This window comes from Benincasa hispida, chromosome 12, assembly GCF_027475165.1.
Source record: "Benincasa hispida cultivar pf3 chromosome 12, pf3_genome.v1.1, whole genome shotgun sequence".
NCBI lineage: Eukaryota > Viridiplantae > Streptophyta > Magnoliopsida > Cucurbitales > Cucurbitaceae > Benincasa > Benincasa hispida.
The window spans coordinates 37,549,918-37,571,029 of NC_143489.1; the positions used below are offsets into that span (position 1 = coordinate 37,549,918).

The 21,112-nt window shown below is 34.8% G+C and overlaps 1 protein-coding gene and 1 long non-coding RNA gene across 2 annotated transcripts in view; both read right to left on the reverse strand.

The window, feature by feature from the left end:
- ARF8 (auxin response factor 8) overlaps positions 1-19,340 on the reverse strand; it is a 34,780-nt gene extending 15,440 nt beyond the window's left edge. The window contains exons 1-9 of the mRNA XM_090308589.1: positions 18,563-19,340; positions 18,197-18,312; positions 17,911-18,009; positions 17,687-17,743; positions 17,445-17,600; positions 17,279-17,363; positions 2,256-2,346; positions 2,001-2,165; positions 1,782-1,904 (exon numbers count right to left, since the gene is read on the reverse strand). Of these exons, the coding sequence (XP_090164715.1) occupies positions 1,782-1,904; positions 2,001-2,165; positions 2,256-2,346; positions 17,279-17,363; positions 17,445-17,600; positions 17,687-17,743; positions 17,911-18,009; positions 18,197-18,312; positions 18,563-18,605 (935 nt within the window). The 5' untranslated portion in view covers positions 18,606-19,340. The remainder of the gene's footprint in view (positions 1-1,781; positions 1,905-2,000; positions 2,166-2,255; positions 2,347-17,278; positions 17,364-17,444; positions 17,601-17,686; positions 17,744-17,910; positions 18,010-18,196; positions 18,313-18,562) is intronic.
- LOC150031975 (uncharacterized) lies at positions 2,938-7,778 on the reverse strand. Its single transcript, XR_016525452.1, has 5 exons — positions 7,636-7,778; positions 7,417-7,531; positions 7,171-7,272; positions 3,142-3,191; positions 2,938-3,023 (listed from the first exon to the last, which is right to left on the reverse strand). It is a non-coding gene; the product is annotated as an uncharacterized LOC150031975 (long non-coding RNA).
- Positions 19,341-21,112: the final 1,772 nt, after the last annotated feature.

Here is a 21,112-nt window from a genome sequence, read left to right on the forward strand (position 1 = left end):
CAATCAAAACTCGGTCCAAGTTATTGCGTACTGTTGAAGAAAAGATTTCTCCCATAGAATTATCAACAGATTTTATACAGCCGATACCAACTTTGTAAGCAAGGAGATCATTTCATATCCCTAAACTACTTTCCTAAAGCACGAAAGACACTACGAGTTTCGTTGAAGTCATTCAAACTAACCAACACTCTTGCATCTTGCCACATTTCAATCCTTAATGAACCAAGTGTTTCCTTTCCTACCGTTTTCACTGTGTTTTGTCCCCAACTTTCTCCATACCGGGGGGGGGGGCTGCTTGAAATCTGAGAAATTTTAAATATTATTGTACTCGAAATATGGAAAGAATAAATTTAAATATTATTATCCTTGAAACCTGGGAATCGAGAAAGTCAATAAATAAAGATTGTATTTAAATCCTTGAAATGTGTGAAGGTAATAAGTTAAAATAATTTAACTATTATTTAAATGAATGAAAAACGAAATGAAGGGAAGTGTGCAAGTTTTACATGCTTTATTTATTAATATATTAATAAATAGATATACACATATTAAAAAAAAAAAAGGTACACATAAGCCATAATGTTTTATCTATTAATTAATAGGCTTGTTTTCAAATATAGGAAAATGAACTAAAATATTTACGAATGATAGCAAAATATCATAGTCTATCTGCGATAGACTATTATATGTGTCTATCAAGACATGGATAGATATAGATAGTAGTCTATCGTAGTCTATCACGACCTATCGCAGATAAACTGTGATATTTTGCTATTATTTGTAAATACTTTTAGCAGTTTTGTCATTCAAAATGATTTTCCTAATTAATGTCTTATATTATATTATATTATACTATAGTATAGTATATATATTATATGATAAACAAGAAAAAACGTGTCCCCAACGTGTCATATCCTACTTTATTAGAAATTGACATGTCACGGTGTCATGTCGCATCGTGTCGTGTGTCTCGTGTCAGTATCTGTGCTTCATAGGTTCCTGTGTCACCCCCTAATCGTGAGAAGGAAGGTTTCTTTGGCAACCTTGAGGAACTTTTTAGAGGTTCAAAGAGGAATCCTTGTGATGTTTGGCCATCACTAGGTCTTATGTTTCTTTAGAGGGTATTCCTGCTATTTGTGAAGCGGATGCCGTCCTTTTATCATATTCTTTCATTCTTTCTTAATGAAATATTTGGTTCTTTATCCCATATAAAAAATAATCAGGAAAAAAAAAAGAACATTTTGCACGATCACCCATTGCTCACAAATAGAAAGAAATGAGTCTTTGCCAAGTAAAGAATCGAATACCTCGGTCATTGGATATTAACTAAGGGGGTTGAAACTTAGATGCAGCATGAGAGAAAATTTGTACGATGTCGCAGTGGCCCATTCATCATTCAATCTGAACTACAGGCTTCTAGAGGCTAACTAGGTATTACCGAAGATTTGTTCTAAACTATGGAATTCTCAGAGCACCTTCAAACCAATTTCTCAAAAAGGATTCTGATGTATTATAGGGGTAGTTGGTTCTGTTTTACCCAAGAAAATCGAATTGTTTCCCTCCAACTAAAAGATCCAGAGAAAAAAATTCTCAACCATTTTACATATAGCTCCAACAATCAAGGAATGTGCTAACTCAAGGAATGTCTTCCAAGGAAAATGTTGAGAAGACTAGTGATATAGATAGGAAGAACATGCCAATCAAAAGTGCTGGAAGAGGGAGATATGCAAGAATTTTCTTATATCAAACAGATGATAATGTACTATTTAAAGTTACCATACCTTCGCACGCTTGACTCTTCAGTCTCAAAAAGCATCCGAAAACGCATTCCTACTGAAACACGGGTATGAAATACAGCTTTAACATATTTTGTCAGAGGGATGACAAACTCTGATGGGCTAGCCCTGGAATTATTTTTTACAAAGAAATTGTTTCAAGATGGGCCAAAATAAATTGTAAAACAGCAATAACAGTAGCAAAAGGAAAGAATATTTCCGAACCTGGGGTTGTAGAACACTGTGAAACAGCTATTCGTTGCAGCAGCATGAGCTGCAGCAGCGAGGAGTCCAATGTGCATGCTATCACTTGATAAAACAGAAGAGGGCATCACAGTTTGTGGTCTTGTGGCACGGCGTATACCCAAAAGAAGCTGATTTTTTTCATTCCTAGACAATTGATTCAGGGTGTTCAAATTATAAGCTCCAAAACGGAACACCATAATATGAAAACACTTATAAAGAGAGGGACATAGTTACCATATAAAAAGTACAGAATCCCCAGCAACCAATCTTTTGGCACTAACAAACACACTCCAACCAGTTGTAAGAAGGTGTCGTTTTGGCTGTCCTGTGACAACAAAAAGAATAAACCATGTCAGCTGCATATGCAGTTTACTGTTCCCAAATAGTTATCTATATTGAAAAACAGAGTTTCAACACGAGAAATGATAATGCAAGGAAAAGCACAAGAATACAACACATCATACAGAAAAGGAAAAAAAATCAAAACACAGGGACACCCCATAGCAACCTTTACAAAAGCTATATAGGTAAAGGAGAAAGTAAAACTAATGGGAAAAATAAAGAAGAAAATAAGAGAGAGAATTTTGAGAAACAGCAACAGTAGATATGCAAAGTGAATCGCTCAAATCTCTTTGCCATCAACATTGTTAAAAATGTTTTTGTTCTTTTCAAGGTCAAAAGCTCAAAAGTCTGAAGTATCACTAGACACCTTAGGAAAATGGACAATGATTTTAACTGAAGATCCACTCATCCACAGCTTGTCCGCAAGAATGAATCATTGGAGTTGAAGGAACAAAGGTGTACTTCCTATGGATGCCATTCGAGACAATCCTACCCATGGCCACTAATCACACAAGCCATCTCCCTAGGATGGCTCAGATCTTAAAATCAAGGTTTCTTTTTAACTCCACAGCCTCATAGATGTGGGTTTAAAGAACCCTCACCAAGTGAGATAAACCTCTTCTCTGTTTTCTTCTACCTCTTCATATAAAACTCGTCAACCTACCACTCCTCAAGACAATAGCAGTTAGCAACCTAGAACAAGACTAATAAATAGTAAAAGGTATATTTCATAATTTGATAATTAGGTGTGAGTGTATGTATTGATTAAAAAACTTACTTTTCATTAACGAAAGAGTACAAGGAGGGAAAATAAGACATCCTCCCAACCTACAAAAACCAAACGAGGTTATATACATTATATTATCTAAAAATGGAAATATTAGTATAAGAAGGTGGTGAGAAACAATGACTTGCATCGTCGGTGTCAGTCAACCACTTGTGATTCTACCCTTCATTAGGGAACAAAGGACTGTTCTTCTATCACCAAAAAGTACTACCATTAATGATTTGATCCATCCATAGCTTAACTTTGAAATAATTTTTTACGCGACATTTGCTGTGCAAATGGGGCGGGCGGGCAGGGGTTCCTTGGTGTATCAGTAATTTACAAATATTAATTACTTAATTACTTAATTTATAAATAATTGAATTTAGATTTAATAATTCTTTTATGAAAACCACACCATCATAGAGAAAATGAAGGGAACACAAGCACAGGTAATACCAAAAATCAAACCAGCCCTCTAAAAAGGTAGAAGCCTCTACAGAAAAGAGCTCCAACTGTTTAAAATGAAAAGTAAATTTAATTTAATTTTAGATTTAATATAGGATTGTTTTCAAATATAGGAAAATGAACCAAAATATTTACAACTAAAAGCAAAATATCACAGTCTGTCTGTGATAGACTACTATTTGTGTTTTGATAGAGAGCTGGTTGCAAATATTTTGCTATTAGTTGTAAATATTTTTAACAGTTTTGTCATTTAAAATAATTTTCCTTTAATATAAAATAACTTATTTAACAAAACGTTATTAAAAAATTTAATTGCACTCTACATAATTAATAGAACTCTTACCGGTAATGGCTGGCTCACTCTCTCTCTCTCACACTCTCTTCTCACCCATCCACCCTCCACCTCTCACCCACAAATACAGATGGAGATGTTCCCTTTTCTTGCAGGAACCTGATCCTAAATCCCTAATCCCTAGATAAGCAAGGAATGGGGAACGGGGGCAAAGCGGACAAGGAATCCCCACCCCATTGCCCTAGAAAAGTCATTTAATTGAAATACTATTTTGTCTTTTCCTTTAAATGGGCATTCGTTGTGAAGAATTAAACATCTAACTAGACTTTTCCTAAAAAAGTCATTCAATTGAGATGTTTGGAAAAGGAAAATTAAATGGACAATAATTCCTTAGGGGAACTCAATCCGATGTACTCCTCGTAGTGATCCTCGCCTTGCTCCCCGCAAAAGTAAATGGAGAATTTTGCAAAATGGAGAATTAAATTGGGGTAGGATGAAGGGGATGGAGAAGTCACTACCATCCTTATTCCCACTTTGCCCTTAAATATTCCTAGCTACAAAGCCACATCTTCACCAACGGTTAATAACCGACTTGTTGCTTGGTTTCAAGGGGTTAGTTGTAAACCATCATTTAGCCACAATTGCAAACCATTATTTGGCCACCATCAAACAGAAATCCTTCCCCATTATAGTAGACTCAAATACTAGAGGGAGATATTGCAGAAGCTTCAAAAGGCAAAGATTTCTCCATTGGTGTGCATTGAAGCACTATCGATGGATTATGAAATATTTCAAGCTTCTATTAGAACTGCCCCTCAATCACAAATCTTTCAAAGAAAAGAGAAATGGAAATGGAACCAAACGTTAAAGAAGAATATGTTCAAAAATCTTCATAGGAATGCTTATTATGGATCAAAAAGTAAGAAAATACCAAATGATCAACCCTCCACTGATAGGGACTGATTCTATCAACCTACCCCGCCTACAACTAGGTAAACAACTAACTACCAAGTAAAAAAATCAACCATTCACATGAGAAAGAACAAAATAGTTACTAATCATGCTACATCAATTAGTGATCAGGTCCTATCCTATAGATAGAGAAACTCAAAAATGAGTGGACACTCAACTTAGTTAGTTAGGATGGACGACATTAGCGAAAAAAGCAGGCTGCTTATCCAAACAGGGAAGAGGAAGGAGCTCTTTCATAGACCTTATATCCATCTACATCTCGAAACTAAAGGAGGTATTAATGACAAAACACCAACTTACAAATATGTTCTTAGTACAAAAGTCATTAAAGAAAATTGTGTGCTTAGACCCAGCTCCTTTTATCCATTGTTACCCCCCCCCCCCCCCCCCCTCTCTCTCTCTCTCTCTCTCTCCCCCCTTCACATAAGTTAGAGGAGTACTCCATGGGAACCAACTCAAAGACCCATACCCTTCTTCCCTTCAAATCAAAGGGCATCAGTGTCCTCCAAAGGGAAAACTTCAACAACAGGTGGTATAGGATTTTGAGTGCTTCACAAACCCACATATTCTCTTACATTCTTACTTCACTCATCCCATTTGAACCCAACAAAGCCAAGAAACTAAATAGACATGTCCCCAGTCAGCTGTGTGGTTGGCACTTGGCAGAAAACGGGTACCTCTACGAACCTTGGAATCAAGAGTTATTCGGTGAACAAGTACGTGGCATCATATGAGGGGTAGATAAAGAAAGGAGGCCTTCCCTTAAATAAAATGGATATGGAACTTTTCTGGATAATCAATAAAAGGTTTAGGGGAAGTTGCGAAAAAGACCCTAAGGCCTAAACTGAAAGGATTTGCTGGAGAATAGCATTAAAGGAAAGGAAAATATATCTAAGTTGATTCTCATAGCCGGCGGTTTTTTATGACAAACAAGTATTCTTCAACATTGAATAGATGAAATTACAAAAGAGGCAAAGATGCCAGAAGGATTTACAGAAAAAATATTGTGTGCAATATGAGAAGTAATGCTATAGAGAATGTACGTAAGGTGTTCAAAAAAGGAGTCAAATTCGTTGATGTCTTTAAAGACGCAACGTTTTTGCTCATGCCAAGTTAACGAAAGGAAGGATTGGTTGATAGAAACCCACAAGACCTCCTCTTCCTTTTCTTTGTTGAAGGGGGGTGAAGAGCTTCTCTAAAAGAGTGATTGGATCATTTGGAACTGCAGTGTGCGGAGTAGATTGAAAGCCTTCATGTTTTTGGCCCAGGAAGAATTAGCGAAGAGGGTTTCTCCACTTTCCTGACTAAGAATGCACCAATTTGGAGAGGGGCCTCTTTTAAGCAAGTTGTCGATCGTGTTGATACTATTTGTAGTACTCTGTACTTTTGGAGCATGAATTTCTTATTATTTAATTAGATAAAAGGTACATATATATAGGAGAATGAGAAACTCTAATCTAGGATGTACAAAATTATAATAAAGAACAACTGTACATATTAATTTAAATATATCTTATAACACTCCTCAAACTAGAGCAAATATGTCAATCATGCCCAGCTTGTTGCATATGGTAAAATATGTCCCAACAATTCTCCGATCTTCACATTTCCTGTAGATATTATTAACCTTTCTTGTATTTTCTCGCGAACAAAGTGACAATCCACTTCAATATGTTTAGTTCATTCATGAAACACTGGATTGGATGCAATGTGAAGTGCAGCTTGATTATCACACCATAATTTAGCTGGCACGGTAACGCTAAAACTCATCTCAGATAAAAGTTGGTGTATCCATACTATTGCATACACGGATTGTGCCATAACTCTATATTCTGACTCAACAATCGAACGAGAAACTACATTCTATTTCTTACTTTTCCATGATACTAGGTTTCCTCCTACAAAAACACAATATCTAGAGGTTGATCTCCTATCCTTTCAAGATCTGGCCCAATCAACATCTAAAAAACATTCAACCCTTGTATGACTATGATCTTTATACAAGATCCCACGTCCAAGTGCAGCTTTTAGATAATATAGAATTTGTTCTACTGCAGTCCAATGATTCACTGTAGGAGAAGACATAAACTGACTCAAAATACTCATAGAGTAAGCAATATCTAATCGTGTCACTATTAAATAGTTCAACTTTCCAACTAATCTTCTATATTTCTCAAGGTCTTTAAATAATTCTGCTTCTCTAGCAAGTTGCAAATTTGGTATCATCGAAGTACTACATGGTTTGACTCCTAATTTTCCAGCCTCAAACAAAAAACCAAGTACATATTTATGTTGTGACAGATAAATACCTTACTTGCTTCTCATTACTTCAATACCCAAGAAATGCTTCAATTATCCCAAATCTTTAGTATGAAATTGACGCTGAAGAAAAGTCTTGGGAGGATATATACCTGATATATCATTTCCAGTGATAACAATATCATCAACATACACAACAAGCAAAATAATAACATTATCAGATCGTCGATAGAATACAGAATGATCAGAAGCACTTTTCTTCATACCAAAACATTCGAGTGCTTGACTAAACTTACCAAACCATGCATGAGGACTTTGTTTCAGTCCATACAAATATTTTCGAAGACAACACACCTTATCACTCTCACCCCAAGCAACAAACCCAGGTGGTTGCTCCATGTAAACTTCCTCCTGAAGATCACCATGCAGAAAAGCATTCTTAATGTCGAGTTGATGCAAAGGCCAATTACGAGTAGCAACCATGGATAGAAATAGTCAAATGGAAGTTAATTTACCAACAGGAGAAAATGTAGCAGAATAATCAGTTCCATAGATTTGGGCATAACCTTTGGCAACAAGACGAGCTTTCAAGCGAGTCACTGTTCCGTCAGGATTGGCTTTTATAGCAAACACCCCCCATTTACATCTGATAGTCTTCTTTCCTACCAGACGCGAGACTAAATCTCAAGTACCATTCTCATCCAATGCAGTCATCTCCTCAATCATTGCACTACGCCACCCAAAATGAAATAAAGCTTCATGAATCGAGTGAAGAATAGAGATGGAATAAAGAGATGTAATAAAGGAATAAGTGGGTAAAGACAACCGGTTATACAAAACAAACGAAGAAATAGGGTAAGTATAAGTGTGTTTACCTTTTCAAAGGACAATGGGTAGATCATCACTCAATTTCGGATCAAATGTTGAAGAAGCCATCGATGTAGGACATGTGTCTGAGGTGGTTGTGAAGGACGCCTAGAGTAAACTCGAGTGACCAGTGGGCGAGAAGGAAGAGACACCATATTTACCAAGTCTAAATGCAAAATTTCTTGTGTTCAAGGGTCTTTTTTTTCATATTTATACTTCAACTATGTTTTCTCTTCTTTATGTAGTACTTCTACATATAATGCACCTCACCCAAAAAAAAAAAAAAAAAAAAAAGGCCCACGCTTAAGCCCCAGAAAACATTTGCGTTTTATTGCGCCTTGAGCTTTAAAAACACTACACTTACCATCATTTCCTCTCCAATTATATTGATCTCCACTTATTAAGCCTTCTACAAATTTCCAAGCCCACAATTGAAAGAGAATGTAGAAGTACTGAAATAGTTAAATTTATCCGAACCTAAACGCTTAAGCTTCTGTAAGCTTTTGGATTTAGTGGTGGTTAACAAATATGTTCATGACTTAACTCCCAAATAAAAAATTTGACCTTATTTGGAATGGGTCCTGTAAATTAAAATACTATATCGATGGTTGCCATTGGATGAAAGATGTTGTGCGAGGGAATTTTTCTACGAAGTCTTTCATGTCAAGATTCCATCTCCAATGATCTTTCGAGAGGGAGAAGAATGGTGGATACGTTTAACCTGAAAGCTTAAGCTTATGATTTGAAGAAGGCCCAAATCCCAAGAGGTTGCTTCCTCTTTCCATATATTTGCAACGGAGATGTCTTTACATAAGGCGAGACTTGGGAAGGTGTTGATGAGCGGCATTAAACCAATCCAACAATCATTTCAGAAGAAAGTGGACTTCCCATTACCAATTACACTCAATATACTATCATATATCAAATCTTCCTGCTACATAATGTAGCTTTAAGGGCCCAAGATGTTTAGTTGCCCGAGAGAGTACCAAAATGGGATGTGTCATACTTTGGTGCAATGCAATGAAATACCTCCACGGGCGGTCTTTGCCTCATAGAATCTCCAAAACCACTTTGCGAGAAACTTCTATTCTTGGCCTTAAAATTGATCAAACCCAATATGGCTCCAATCAAGGAGTTAGTTTACCTTCATCACCATCTTCAAAAGTGTTGTTCGTATAGATCGATTCTTTGAAGCAAATTACTATGTCATAAAAGTTGTCAACAACAAATCGTTTCCAAATAGCCTCTGACCAAACAATGCCACGAAGCTACAAAGTATTTGAAATTAAAATCCTATATAGTTTGCAGCAGTGTAAGCTTTTGTCCTTGTCCTGAACAAACCTTTAAGATCATGACCTCCCATCCACTCAACAAATGAATTTTCAACATCAAAAAGTTGCATATCTACCCCGTTCCAATTTCTACCCAACCTTCCCATGTATTAACCAGTAAAGCATGTTGTGCTTCTCCCAAAAGTAAGCCACATCCTATGTGTTCAATGGTGATTTAACATGGTACGAGAGCACGAGATCCTATGTTCAAATCCATCTTAAGTCATTTCTTTCCATTTAATGTTGATAATCATTTGTTAGGCTTTACGCAAATTTCAAAGCCCACAAGTGATATGGAGTATAAAGTATTGATATAAGATTAAATTCATCATAACATATAAGCGGGATTTCTGTGGAACATTGAAGACATTATTATATTAATCCTTACCCAGCGACCAACCAAGCAAATAAACTTATTCTCTTCAAGATGTTGAGTTTCCACAAGGATGAGAGAAAGAACATAACAAGATGAGGAAATGGTTGAAGTGGAAAGCAAACGAAGAAGAAAGAACTTACAAAATTAAAAAAAAAAATAACAATAATAAATATTATCATAAAAAGAAATTAAAAAAAAACACTATAACTAACCAATAAACGACTCAAGGAACCATAAGCATTGGTCTCTATATCTATAAAAGAATCCATAGATTCAGTGGCGAATCCAAGATTTTACATCGAGGGCACAAGTCCATATACATTTAATATTTTAGATGGGTATGGGTTGATGGCATGATGCAACATTAAAATTAAGTAATATTCATTAAGTTCAATTAAAATTTAGGCCCTAAACTTTTGAGTTTGTGTCTATTCAGTCCTTGAACTTAAAAATGGATTTTAAAATATGTCTAATAGAATCTTAAACATTCAATTTTATATCCAATAGATCATTGGATTTTCAATTATGTGTTTAATAAGTCCTAAGATTAATAATTAACATTTTTTAAATTTCACGAACTTATTGAACACAAAATTGAAAGTTTAGAATCTCAATAGACATGAATTTCAATTTTATATCTAATTGAACAATTAATTTTTTTAAAAAAAATAGTATAAGTCAGAGGTCTAATAGAGAATTCTAAAATTCACGAACCTATTAGACACAACATTAAAAATTTAGAAACCTATTAAAAACTTTTTAAAATTTAGTGATAAAAATAGACCCTAACCTGAAATTAATGTTTAGGAACTGAATTTGTAAATTGATCTACCGATTAATGCACTATAATAAACCATAATGTATGATACCAATCTGGTTAATACAAAGATATAAAATTAATAAATAAATAAAGACTTTATAGTTTGAAAATTTAAAAAAAATATATATATGATTTTATATATACATAAATTTTTATCAATATTTTAAAAAATATATATATAATTGAAATATCTAAATAACTATACCATGAGAAAAAGAAAACTTGAAATAGTTAGTAAAGTTTTTTTTTTTCAAAAAAAAAAGTGAGTTAAATTTCTTAACGTGAAATAAAATTTTTAATAAAAATTTCAAAGAGACATTAAAAAATTAACAATTTTTGTGTAATTGATATTAATTAAAATAAATAAATAAACTATTAAAAACTTATTTCATATTCTTTTTAGGTTGAAGTATCACTTTGCTTCTTGAACTTTAGGACTTATTCTATTTTAGTTTGTATACTGTCAAACATCTAAATATTATTATTGTACTTCTAATAATCTTAAAATTGGTCCCTATTTGTTACTAGTTAAATTCTTTTAAATGTAACTTCAAATTAGTAATGAAAGGTAATTTGAAGATTTACTGAAATTACATAAGCTAAATTGACATTTGAAATTACATGAACTCCAATGGAACGAGTTTTAAAGATCTTTAACCAAAATAGGTTTTTTTTTTTGGGTACCCAAAATAGTAGTTTTAACATTTGTTGAATCTCATAGATTAATATAAATTCATTAAAGCCAACAAGAGCATAACTCAACTGACATAGTGTTTGTACTATCGACTTTAAAGTCTGAGGTTCAATTCCCCCACCCCACACTTTAATTACAATAGCTTTCAAAAAAAATATAAACTCATTAAAAAAAATTACTTAATAACTGAAAATCTCATTACTATTTAAGTTCCCTTTTTTTTTTTGGAGTTCTGTTTATTATTATTATAGTAAACATAAACATATGGGTACACCAATTAACTTAACTTATTGTAGTAAATATCTTTTTTACAGTAAAAGTCTAAATTATTTATTTTAAAAGTAAGTATATGTTTTATTAACCAAAATGGCAAAATAAAATTTGAAAGAACAGAATTCTAACAAAATCAAAATATTACGTTGCACAAGACTCAAACTTGGAACCCGGCAGGGGAACCACGGCAAGGACAAAGGCGGAAACCAAGGATCCAATGTAATTAATTAGCAAATAGAAGCTAAATTATATTACATAATACAGGAACTTGAGCACAATTCTGTTTGGCATAACTAATAAGGACTAGCAAGGTCATTGCTAGTCAGTACGGTCCTCACCTCATCCATCTACGCGTGAGGTTAAAGGCACTTACCAGAATTTGTGGAAGGATATCTCTAAGGAGCTTCCTTCTTTTGCTCCCTTTGTTTGTTGTGTGGTTGGTGAGGGGAAGGAATCTTATTTCTGAGATCAATGGGTGGGGATAGACCCCTATGCTCTTGTTTCTACGACTATATCACCTTTCCTCTCTTAAAAATTGTTTGGTTTCAAAGTTTCCTTTTTGGTCAAGAAGTTTTTGGTCCTTCTCATTTGGGTTTCGTCATTCTTTATCCGATAGGGAAGCAATGGATGTCGGTGTTCTTTGGTCTCTGCTTGAGAGGTATTCCTTTAGCCTTCGGAGAAGGAATTGGAGAGTGTGGAGTCCCAACCTTTTGGAGGGTTTTTCATGTAATTCTTTTTCTCATCGTTTGATTGATCCTTCTCCTGTGGGTGGGTTGGTATTTTCTATTCTTTGGAGAATTAATATTCCGGGAAAGTGTAAGTTTTTTACTGGGCAAGTGTTACATGGCTGTGTGAACATTATTTTATTTTTTTTAATGAAAAACACAACTTACATTGAGAAAAAATGAAAGAATATACGGCATACAAAAAATAAAGCTCACAAAAGGGGAGCTTCGTCAATAAGAAGGGACTCCAACTATACGAGATGACACCTATCAAATAATTACAAAAGGTCTTCGAAATCAAAGCCCACAAAGAAACATTGTACGAGCTAGAGACTAAAGTTCCCCAGGATCCCTCACCACAACCCTAAACATCCTACTATTCCGGATTCCACTCACCCCAAAAAACCCAATGGATTGCACACACCCCCGCCATCCATAAAAAACAACCCTTCTCCCCAAAAAGCAAGTTGAGAAGGAACTCCTCAATCAAAGTACTAGCAACTCCTAGACCAACGTGCATCATACCAAATGTCTGGAAGAAATAATTCCAAAAACTACTCGCAAAATCACAATGTCAAATAATACCATCCAAGTCTTCCTCTACCTTATAACAAAGAAAACAACAAAAGGTTCCAACAAGCAAAAGCAACTACCCCACAAGTCAATCCATCGTATGAACACAACCGTGAAGAATTTTCCAGGTAAAGAACCTCACCTTCCTAGGAATCTCCATCCTCCAAAGCACAGAAAATACCAACACACCTAAGGGAGAGAGGTCAACCAAACACTAAAAGGAAGACTTGCACATGAACCCTTCCAACACTCCAAAATCTAATGTCCCTTCTCTCTTTTCTAAAGGAGTGACCCTCGAGTAAAGAAAGACAAGCAGTCACCTCTGTCGCCTCCCAATTGGATAGAGAGCACTAGAACCCAAAAGAAAAGGAACAAGAGCTCCCAAACCACACCAAAAAGGCAACAACAAAGTGATTTTTGAGGGGCAACAAGTGATACAAGGAAACAGAGCACGCAGAAGTTTCTCTCCCAACCAATATTCTTCCAAAAATACGTTTTCCTCCTCCCCCACCACACAACGAAAAGGTTAACAAAAAAAGGGGAGCTCTTTTGCAATATCTTTCCGCAAATTCCGGTGAGTACCTATAACCCTCTTAAACAACCACTCGAATGGATGGGGGCCATGTTTGCTAGCAATGATCAGAGTAAGGTCGTTCTGTGAAGATGATGGATCGACTTGTGGGGAAGATGACCTCGCTATCAGGGTCGTTTTGTTGTATACTCAGTCGGAAGGCAAAGGAAGACTTAGACCATATTCTCTGGAACTTGGAGTTGCGAATAGATTCATGTGGGATTTTTTTCTTGCAAACATTTAGGTTCTTGCTTGCTTGGCATAGAGACACCAATGTTATGATAAAGGAGTTCCTCATCCAAGAAGGGTCATTTTTTGTGGCTTGCCATGGTGTCTACTATTTTTTTGGGTTCTTTGGGGGGGGGATCCTAGTGATGATCGGTCCTTGTTCGATATTATGTTTCCCTCTATGTTTGATTTAGAAGACCTTTTGCTATATGTTTTTATCTTGCATAGTGTGAGCCCCTTCAAGGCTTTGGTTTTTTTTTTCTAAGTGTATATTCTTTCATTTCTTAATCAATGAAAATCGTTATTTCGATTTAAAAAATAGTAATGATAATAAAATTATTATTTAAAAAATAAATAAATAACTAAACTTCCAAGTGTGTGTGTGTGTGTCTAGGGGAATATGCCCCAAGATATGCCCCTTCATAGATTAAGCAAAGACAATAAAAAGAAGCTAACTTGTGGAATGACTCATCTGCCATCTCATTTTTCTCTCATTTTTCTTCAATTTCTTAAATCCCTAGCTCTCTCATCTTTCTTTTTGAAAAGGACACAAGACTTTTCATTTTTAAAATGAAAAGAGACTAACGCCCATAATACAATGAAACAAAACAAAATAAAGCAATTACAACCAATAAGAAATATTAGCTCTCTCATCTACGAAACCCCAATTCTTTTTCCAATTTAGAATCCTTCTATTGTAATGGATACCTCTTTGATCATTGGAACGGTTTCAATGATCACCAACAATAGCATCAACTTCAATAAATTCCTCAATAGCCTCGATTTCTTTCCCAAATACTGTATCTCTGTCACTGATTCAATCACTAACTAGATCCCACCATGTTCCGCCGCCCTCTTCAATTATTGACCACATTTCTCCTTATCACAACCATTGCTCCGCTTCTTGTAAATCCATTTCAGACCGATCGGCCTCTTCAACGTTTTGCCATAGAAAGTGGTGCTCGAAGCATAGATTTTTGACAAGCCATATGGTAGAGATGCCAAGGGCAATAAAGGAAGGAATTCCAATAGATTTGAGAGGAATGATTGGGCATCCTCTTCCTCCTCTTCTGATCGCGCGTATTATTTCATTTATGAGGTGGTTTGTTGAATTGCACTCTAAAATTGTGTTCATTTTGCATTCTAGAAGGTTGTTAGATTTGCCGCTAAAGCAATTAGGAACTCAAAACGGGAAAATTATCCATGAGATTAACCTCTGTTTGTTCAATTCACTTCTCAACTATCATCCTCTAGAATGGAAATCTGGCTAAAAATCTCTAATAGAAAATTGCTATGTAAAATTTGTAAATAACTCACATTGTTTTATCTTAGTAAATTGGTTCAAAAGAACATGATGAAATATGTGCCTTACCAATCTAATAATCTTATTCCTTAGTTCCCTTTTGACATTTTGTTGGGCTCTCCATGGCTAGTGTTCATCATTCATATAATGGTTAAATATTTGTGTGATATGTTTCAGGAAAGAAAAAAAAAAAAAAAGAAGAAGAAGAAGAAGAAAAAGTTAACTCCTTAATCTCGTGATCAAGGACAAAAGATAGTGGATACCATGAAGTATATAGAAGTAGGGAGATAAGAAATAAGCGAGAACCATAAAGAGAAGAACTACTTCCCACCAGTTCCTAAAGGTGCCTTTGGAATCTGTACTAGAATCCACATTGGAATGTAGCTCTTACTTACTCGCGATGAACCTAAAGGTTCTAAAGGAAACCTACCACGGCAATTTCAAAAGGAGTGGTACACTCTAAGAAGCACGGATATGGATACAACACGACACTGACACGGCGACGCATCATTTTTTTAAATTTAGGACACGGACACGCCAAAGACACATTTATTAAAACATACAATTTTTTAACATATATATCATTTTTAAACGAAAAGAAAATTTAAAGTTAATCAGTTTATTTATTTCTATGCTTAAAAAATTAATTTGATGTATTTCGCTCTCAAATTTTATTATTTTTGTCATATATGTGTTGAGTTAGTATATATAAGAAGAGTTTGATGCATGTCTACCAAATTTTGGTCCTATTTTGGCTTTGTACAACTAGTGTCTAACATATCTATTGCACCAAATTCTTTTATATGTGTCCAACAAGTGTCGAAGTGTCAGAGTGTCCAACACGTGTCGGACACAGACATGCAAACCAAATTTAAGTGTCCGTGCTTCTTAGGGTACACTTTTGCATTAAAAATTTCCTATCCCTAGTCTAGATTTTGATACAACATTCTAATTTACTAAATGATACCCATTACCCTTCTCAGCCCCTCCCCAAGAAACAGCTCTCATAATCTAATCTAGCCTAAAACCAATCGTACAAGAATCCTAAAGTGAAGGTGAAGGACAGTGCAAAGGAATTACTTTGAAAATCAACTTCATTAAACAATCATTTGTTCTCTGAACAGAAAGTCTCTTAATGTGGCTTATTTTTGTAGGATGCTTATTTGACCCTCTCCTCTTATAGGTGTATTATGTGCCATGCCAACTCCATGGATACTGTTCCTTTATAAGACAGTAATAGAACTTTGTTCTAAAAGCTTTTGGTTCGCGTAACGTTTTGCTTGGAAGCAATTTTATCTTCTATCTATGATTTTTCTGGGTCACCTTCCAAAGGAGATGCAAAGACAATTTGGTTGGCTTTTAATCGATCTTTTTTTTTTTCTTTTTTTGGTCTTTGGGTGCGGAAGGAACAGGAAGATCTTGAACAAAACTTGTCCGTCCTTTGAGGGTTTCCTTTTTAAGGTTTTAATATTGGTGTAAAGTTCACACTCTTTCAAAGATTATAGTCCTTCTTCTTCACTAAACAATAGGAATCCATTCTTATAATCCACCATGGTGGTTATTTCATAACTCTGATCTTATCTCAGAAAACAAAAAATGATAAAGACTAGAGAGAAGGTCTTCAAGTTCGTGACAAAAGAGGTAGGCCCATTCACACCTGAGATCCTATCTCGAAAAGGCCTTTCAAAGAAGCATATGGAACCGTGAACATTGAACAATATCGGCAACTTTCATCAATCTCTCTAGCCATATCACTAAAATAACCCAGCGACACCATCAACTTCTAAGCAGACCACCCAATGAATCTAGAGGTTCACAACTCTCTAATGAGAAATCTATCCACTTTGACTAACCCAAGTGTCCTGTAACAAAACCTCTAACATTCCCAGAAAGACTCTTAATGAAGCAACTGAAATGCTCTAATTTTCCTTTTCATTAACGGTTTGGTTCTTGACTTCCAATAGTTAATAAGGTAATTCAATTCTCTGCCTTCTGCGTTTTTCCTACTACTTAAGTTGTAATTTGGTTATTCTATAACCAATTAATCATTAACCTTTGCTCTGATTCAGAGACAAAATGTAATTCAATGTTCATACTCTAGTACGAACCAAACTCTCTTGAGTGAGTTGGTTTTTTTTTTTTCTTTACAAAACAAAGTGTCTCACTTGATGAGCTTGATATCACTATTACTTTGTAGCAAATGCCAAAAAAAAATATTAAATCAATAATTTTCTTGACAGCTTCATTTCAAATGCCAACTAAATATGAGTGCTTAACCAACACTACAAATAAATTGGTTGAACTAGCGGTCAACAAAAAGGTTGGAGGTAAAGTAGATACCATTAACAAAGAAAATGCACGTATTTCCCCAAATGGACGAAACATCAAGGGACTTACCTCGAAAAATATGCCTAAACTTCCATTCGACATCATGAAGGTCCCTTGCAATCAGCTCTTGTGCCGGTGGCTGTTGTGAAAAATCCTGCAGGACCATACCAGAGAACGATGGCAAAAGTCATCCATAAGATCCAAGAAAATCATATAACAAAATATATGTATGTACCAGTGGAGGAAAAACTTTCTCAGCAGCACGACGAGGTACAGAAAATCCTCCATGGGTGCTTGTATCACTTGCTGTCAACGTCTTGCAAAAGTAATTTGTTGGCTGTCTACTTGGAATCCCCAATTCCATGGGTAGAAATGTATCCTTTTGCTCTTGCTGTATGTATAGAATACATTGAGCTAAGGTACTAGTAAATTTGGCAAGAAGAATTGAAAGAGAAACAGAGTTGTAAAGATATTTACTGCGGTCAGCGGCTGTAATGTCATCTGGGCATATACTTCATCCGTTTCCACATCTGCCTGAAATGTCACACATACAAATCCTGCTTAGAAGTTCTCCTTTGCTTAATCTAATTCCTCATTCATGGTTAATAAGAGATTAATGAAAGATTTAAGCATTAAAAACATTAATTATGTAACGAAGGGGGCTAAACACGCTCAAATTACATGAAAAGTAGAGAACCCACATGCATTGTAACGTTGTGGAGTTGACATATCAACTGGGGAGGTAGGTTCGGGTAATTGGGTATGTGCCCATCAACTTCTTTATTGGTTGTGGCAGCAACCTACAGAGAAACAAATCAACAGAGAAGTCCTTTCAATTTCACAGGCTTATGCAATGACAACTAATTTAATTAAGACACTTCTCAACTTTTCCCCATACAAAGAAGGGGAAAAAGAAAAGGAAAAAGATAGCCGCAAAAATGGAAAAATATAATTTCAAACTAAAAGGAGAAAAAAAAACCATGGAACCTGTTCGCTGTGACCCTGAGGGAAGTAGACAACCCGAGTCCCAGCAGTTGGGAGGGACACAAGGGGCCCCGCGCATGCATGCCATAGCTCTGAATTCAAGCATTTCTTTTCCCCTCCTATAATCATCACCATCATTACAACGCCATAATTAAAGTTCAGCACAGGAGATCAAAATTTATGGCGGGAGACGAGGGAACCATAGCATTTAATAAAGGGAGAAGAAAAAAAAGGCACACATAATAATAATAACGATAACAATTCAAAACAGGATTTGCATCGTTCCAAATTGAAACAGTAAACCAAAACAAAACCAACAACAAAAAAAAAAAAAAAAAAAAAAAAAAAAAAAAAGATAGCAAATCATACCTTCGTGATCCTGCTGACCAAACCCTGATGTTGAAAGCTTCATATCAAGCTTTCCCCTATACTAAAAACAGACTCAAAACGCACGCAAAAATTCAAAATAAAAAGAATAGTAAAACCCTAATCGACAGGACAAGAACCCTGCCTGAAACTCATAACTCTCAACCGATAACATTAAGAAGATTCCTCCGCTGCCTAAACCCAACGCAATCACTCACAACCCCACCGCACTCTCCCATCTCCCCCACCCCAAATCAAACCAACCCAATATCCATCTTCTCAAAAACAGAGTGCTTTTAGGGTTTAAGCTCAAAATCCCCCAAAATCAAACCCCCTCCCCTCCCTCCAACCCCTCAAACAAACTTCCCACAAAAACACTCAAACCAAACAAATTCAAACCTCAATCCACACATCAAAAGGCAATCATCCGTACTAGATCCCTCCAAGAGAGAAACAAAAAAACCCCACGAAAGCAAACAACAATCAAGTGGGGAAACTGAGAAAGATAAGATGAATTAAACCCCAAAAAAACCCCTTCACTGACAAGCAATTTTAGAGTAAGCCGGTACACCACAATCGGACTGACTGAGAATGTCAGTCAGTACAAATTTACATACAGAGAGCTTAAAAAAAAAAAAAAGAAAGAAAAAAAAGAGAGAGTAAAAGAGAAGAGGTGGTTTCAAAGGAGGGTTTCTCTTCCAAAACTGAAAGATGAGAGAGAAAGAAAAGACAGAGACAGAGGAGAGAGAAAGCACGGTCAAGGCAGTGTCTGTGAGAGAGAAAAAAATATGGTAAGTTTAAGTGTTTTTATTTAAGAGTGAGAAAAAAGAGAAAATATAAAACGAAAAAAGAGAAATGGAGTCCAGGAGATACTAATTTAGGACGACGCAATCACAACCCTTCATCTCTCCGTACCTTTTAATCCTCACCGTTCATTCCCCTTTTGATTTGACAGCAGGCATGTGCCACCATCCTCCAGTGGTCCTTGTCAGACGTACGGATTATGTTAAATAATCACTTTTTTTTTCTTTTTTTTTTTCCTCCATTTTTCATTTTTAACTTTCAAGATTTCTTTTCTTTTTCTCTCTCTCCTTTTTTCTCATTTCCTGTTTGTTAAAATATCTTTGGTTTGGGATTTAGTTTTAGAAATATGTTAACGCTTTCAAAATGGAGTACAAAAATTTTAATTCTAGTTTATCTTTTTTAATAATGTCGCTTTTTTTTTTTTTTCTAAATTGAGTTACATGTTAATTTTTTTTTTCCCTTCAGAATCTAATACAATGTTGACTATCCTTTGAATTAGAGAAGAATTGGATATGTCATTGTCGTGATGAGAATTTGATGTGTCGTTGTCAAGGTGAAATTGATAGATAGATATTATTCTTCGTATCATCTTAAACCAAAATTAGATTTTGGAGTTAAATAATTTCTGATGAACAAGCTTCGTTTGCGGATAAATAACATTATATTTTTAAAAAAATTATTTGATTATACACACAAATTTGTTGATATTTATTAAATCACTATTGACCTAAAATTAATAAATTTAACGTTATGCTATCTATATATTTTTTTTAATTAGAAGTAACAAAATAGGAATTGAAATATAGATTATAATGTGATATTAAAATTTGGTTAATAGAAATTATAATATATATGTAAGGTTGGAGAGAGAAAGAGGTCAAGTTTGGAGTCGACAATTATCGATAAAATTAAAATAAGAAAGATAATTGCTTCCAAAAATATGTGTAAAAGAAAAATAAGAAAAATAAAATCTTCATTCTCATGAGGATCCTCATCTCATTCGAGGCAAGTTCCTCCATGGCCCATTATTTTTAGTACACCTCTAGTCCAATTATAAATAAAGGATTTTGTTATGGGTTGAATCTTTCATATTAATTATATTTATGTACTGATCCAATTATACTAAAAATTCATTATAATTTAATAAAAAAAGTGAGATTTTTTAGGGTGTTAATAACATGTCAAGATCGTAATAAAAAAATTTTATCGAGCCACGTTAACCAAACCATAATTAAATTGGTATCATTGCTATGAGATTATAAATAGATTTGGAGGTGAATCTCATAGTTCATTAGGAATAAGGAACAATAAACAACAACCAACAATAATTAGATGGAGTTCACTATTTTAGATTATTATTGATGGATTGCATTTCATCTAGAATAAACATGGCCTTAGACTGCGTTTATCAATTCATAAGGAAAATTGGTATAATTGTAATGAGATTTCATTAATTAACCAACCATAATATGATTTTTTTTATTACGTTTACTTAGAATTATGAATTTGTCACATTTATTGTTTATTATCATTATCATTAGTGTTACTATTACCATTGTAGTGATTGCTATACATAATATGTCATATTTATTGTAACTGTTAACCGCTAGACCCTAAGGATAAATAGTAACAATAATAGTAGAAGTAACAATATGACATATACATAATTCTAATATTGTATCGGCAACAATATATGCAACGGTAGTGATAATAGCTAGTAGGTCCTACTTAAATTTCAAATGCGATCAA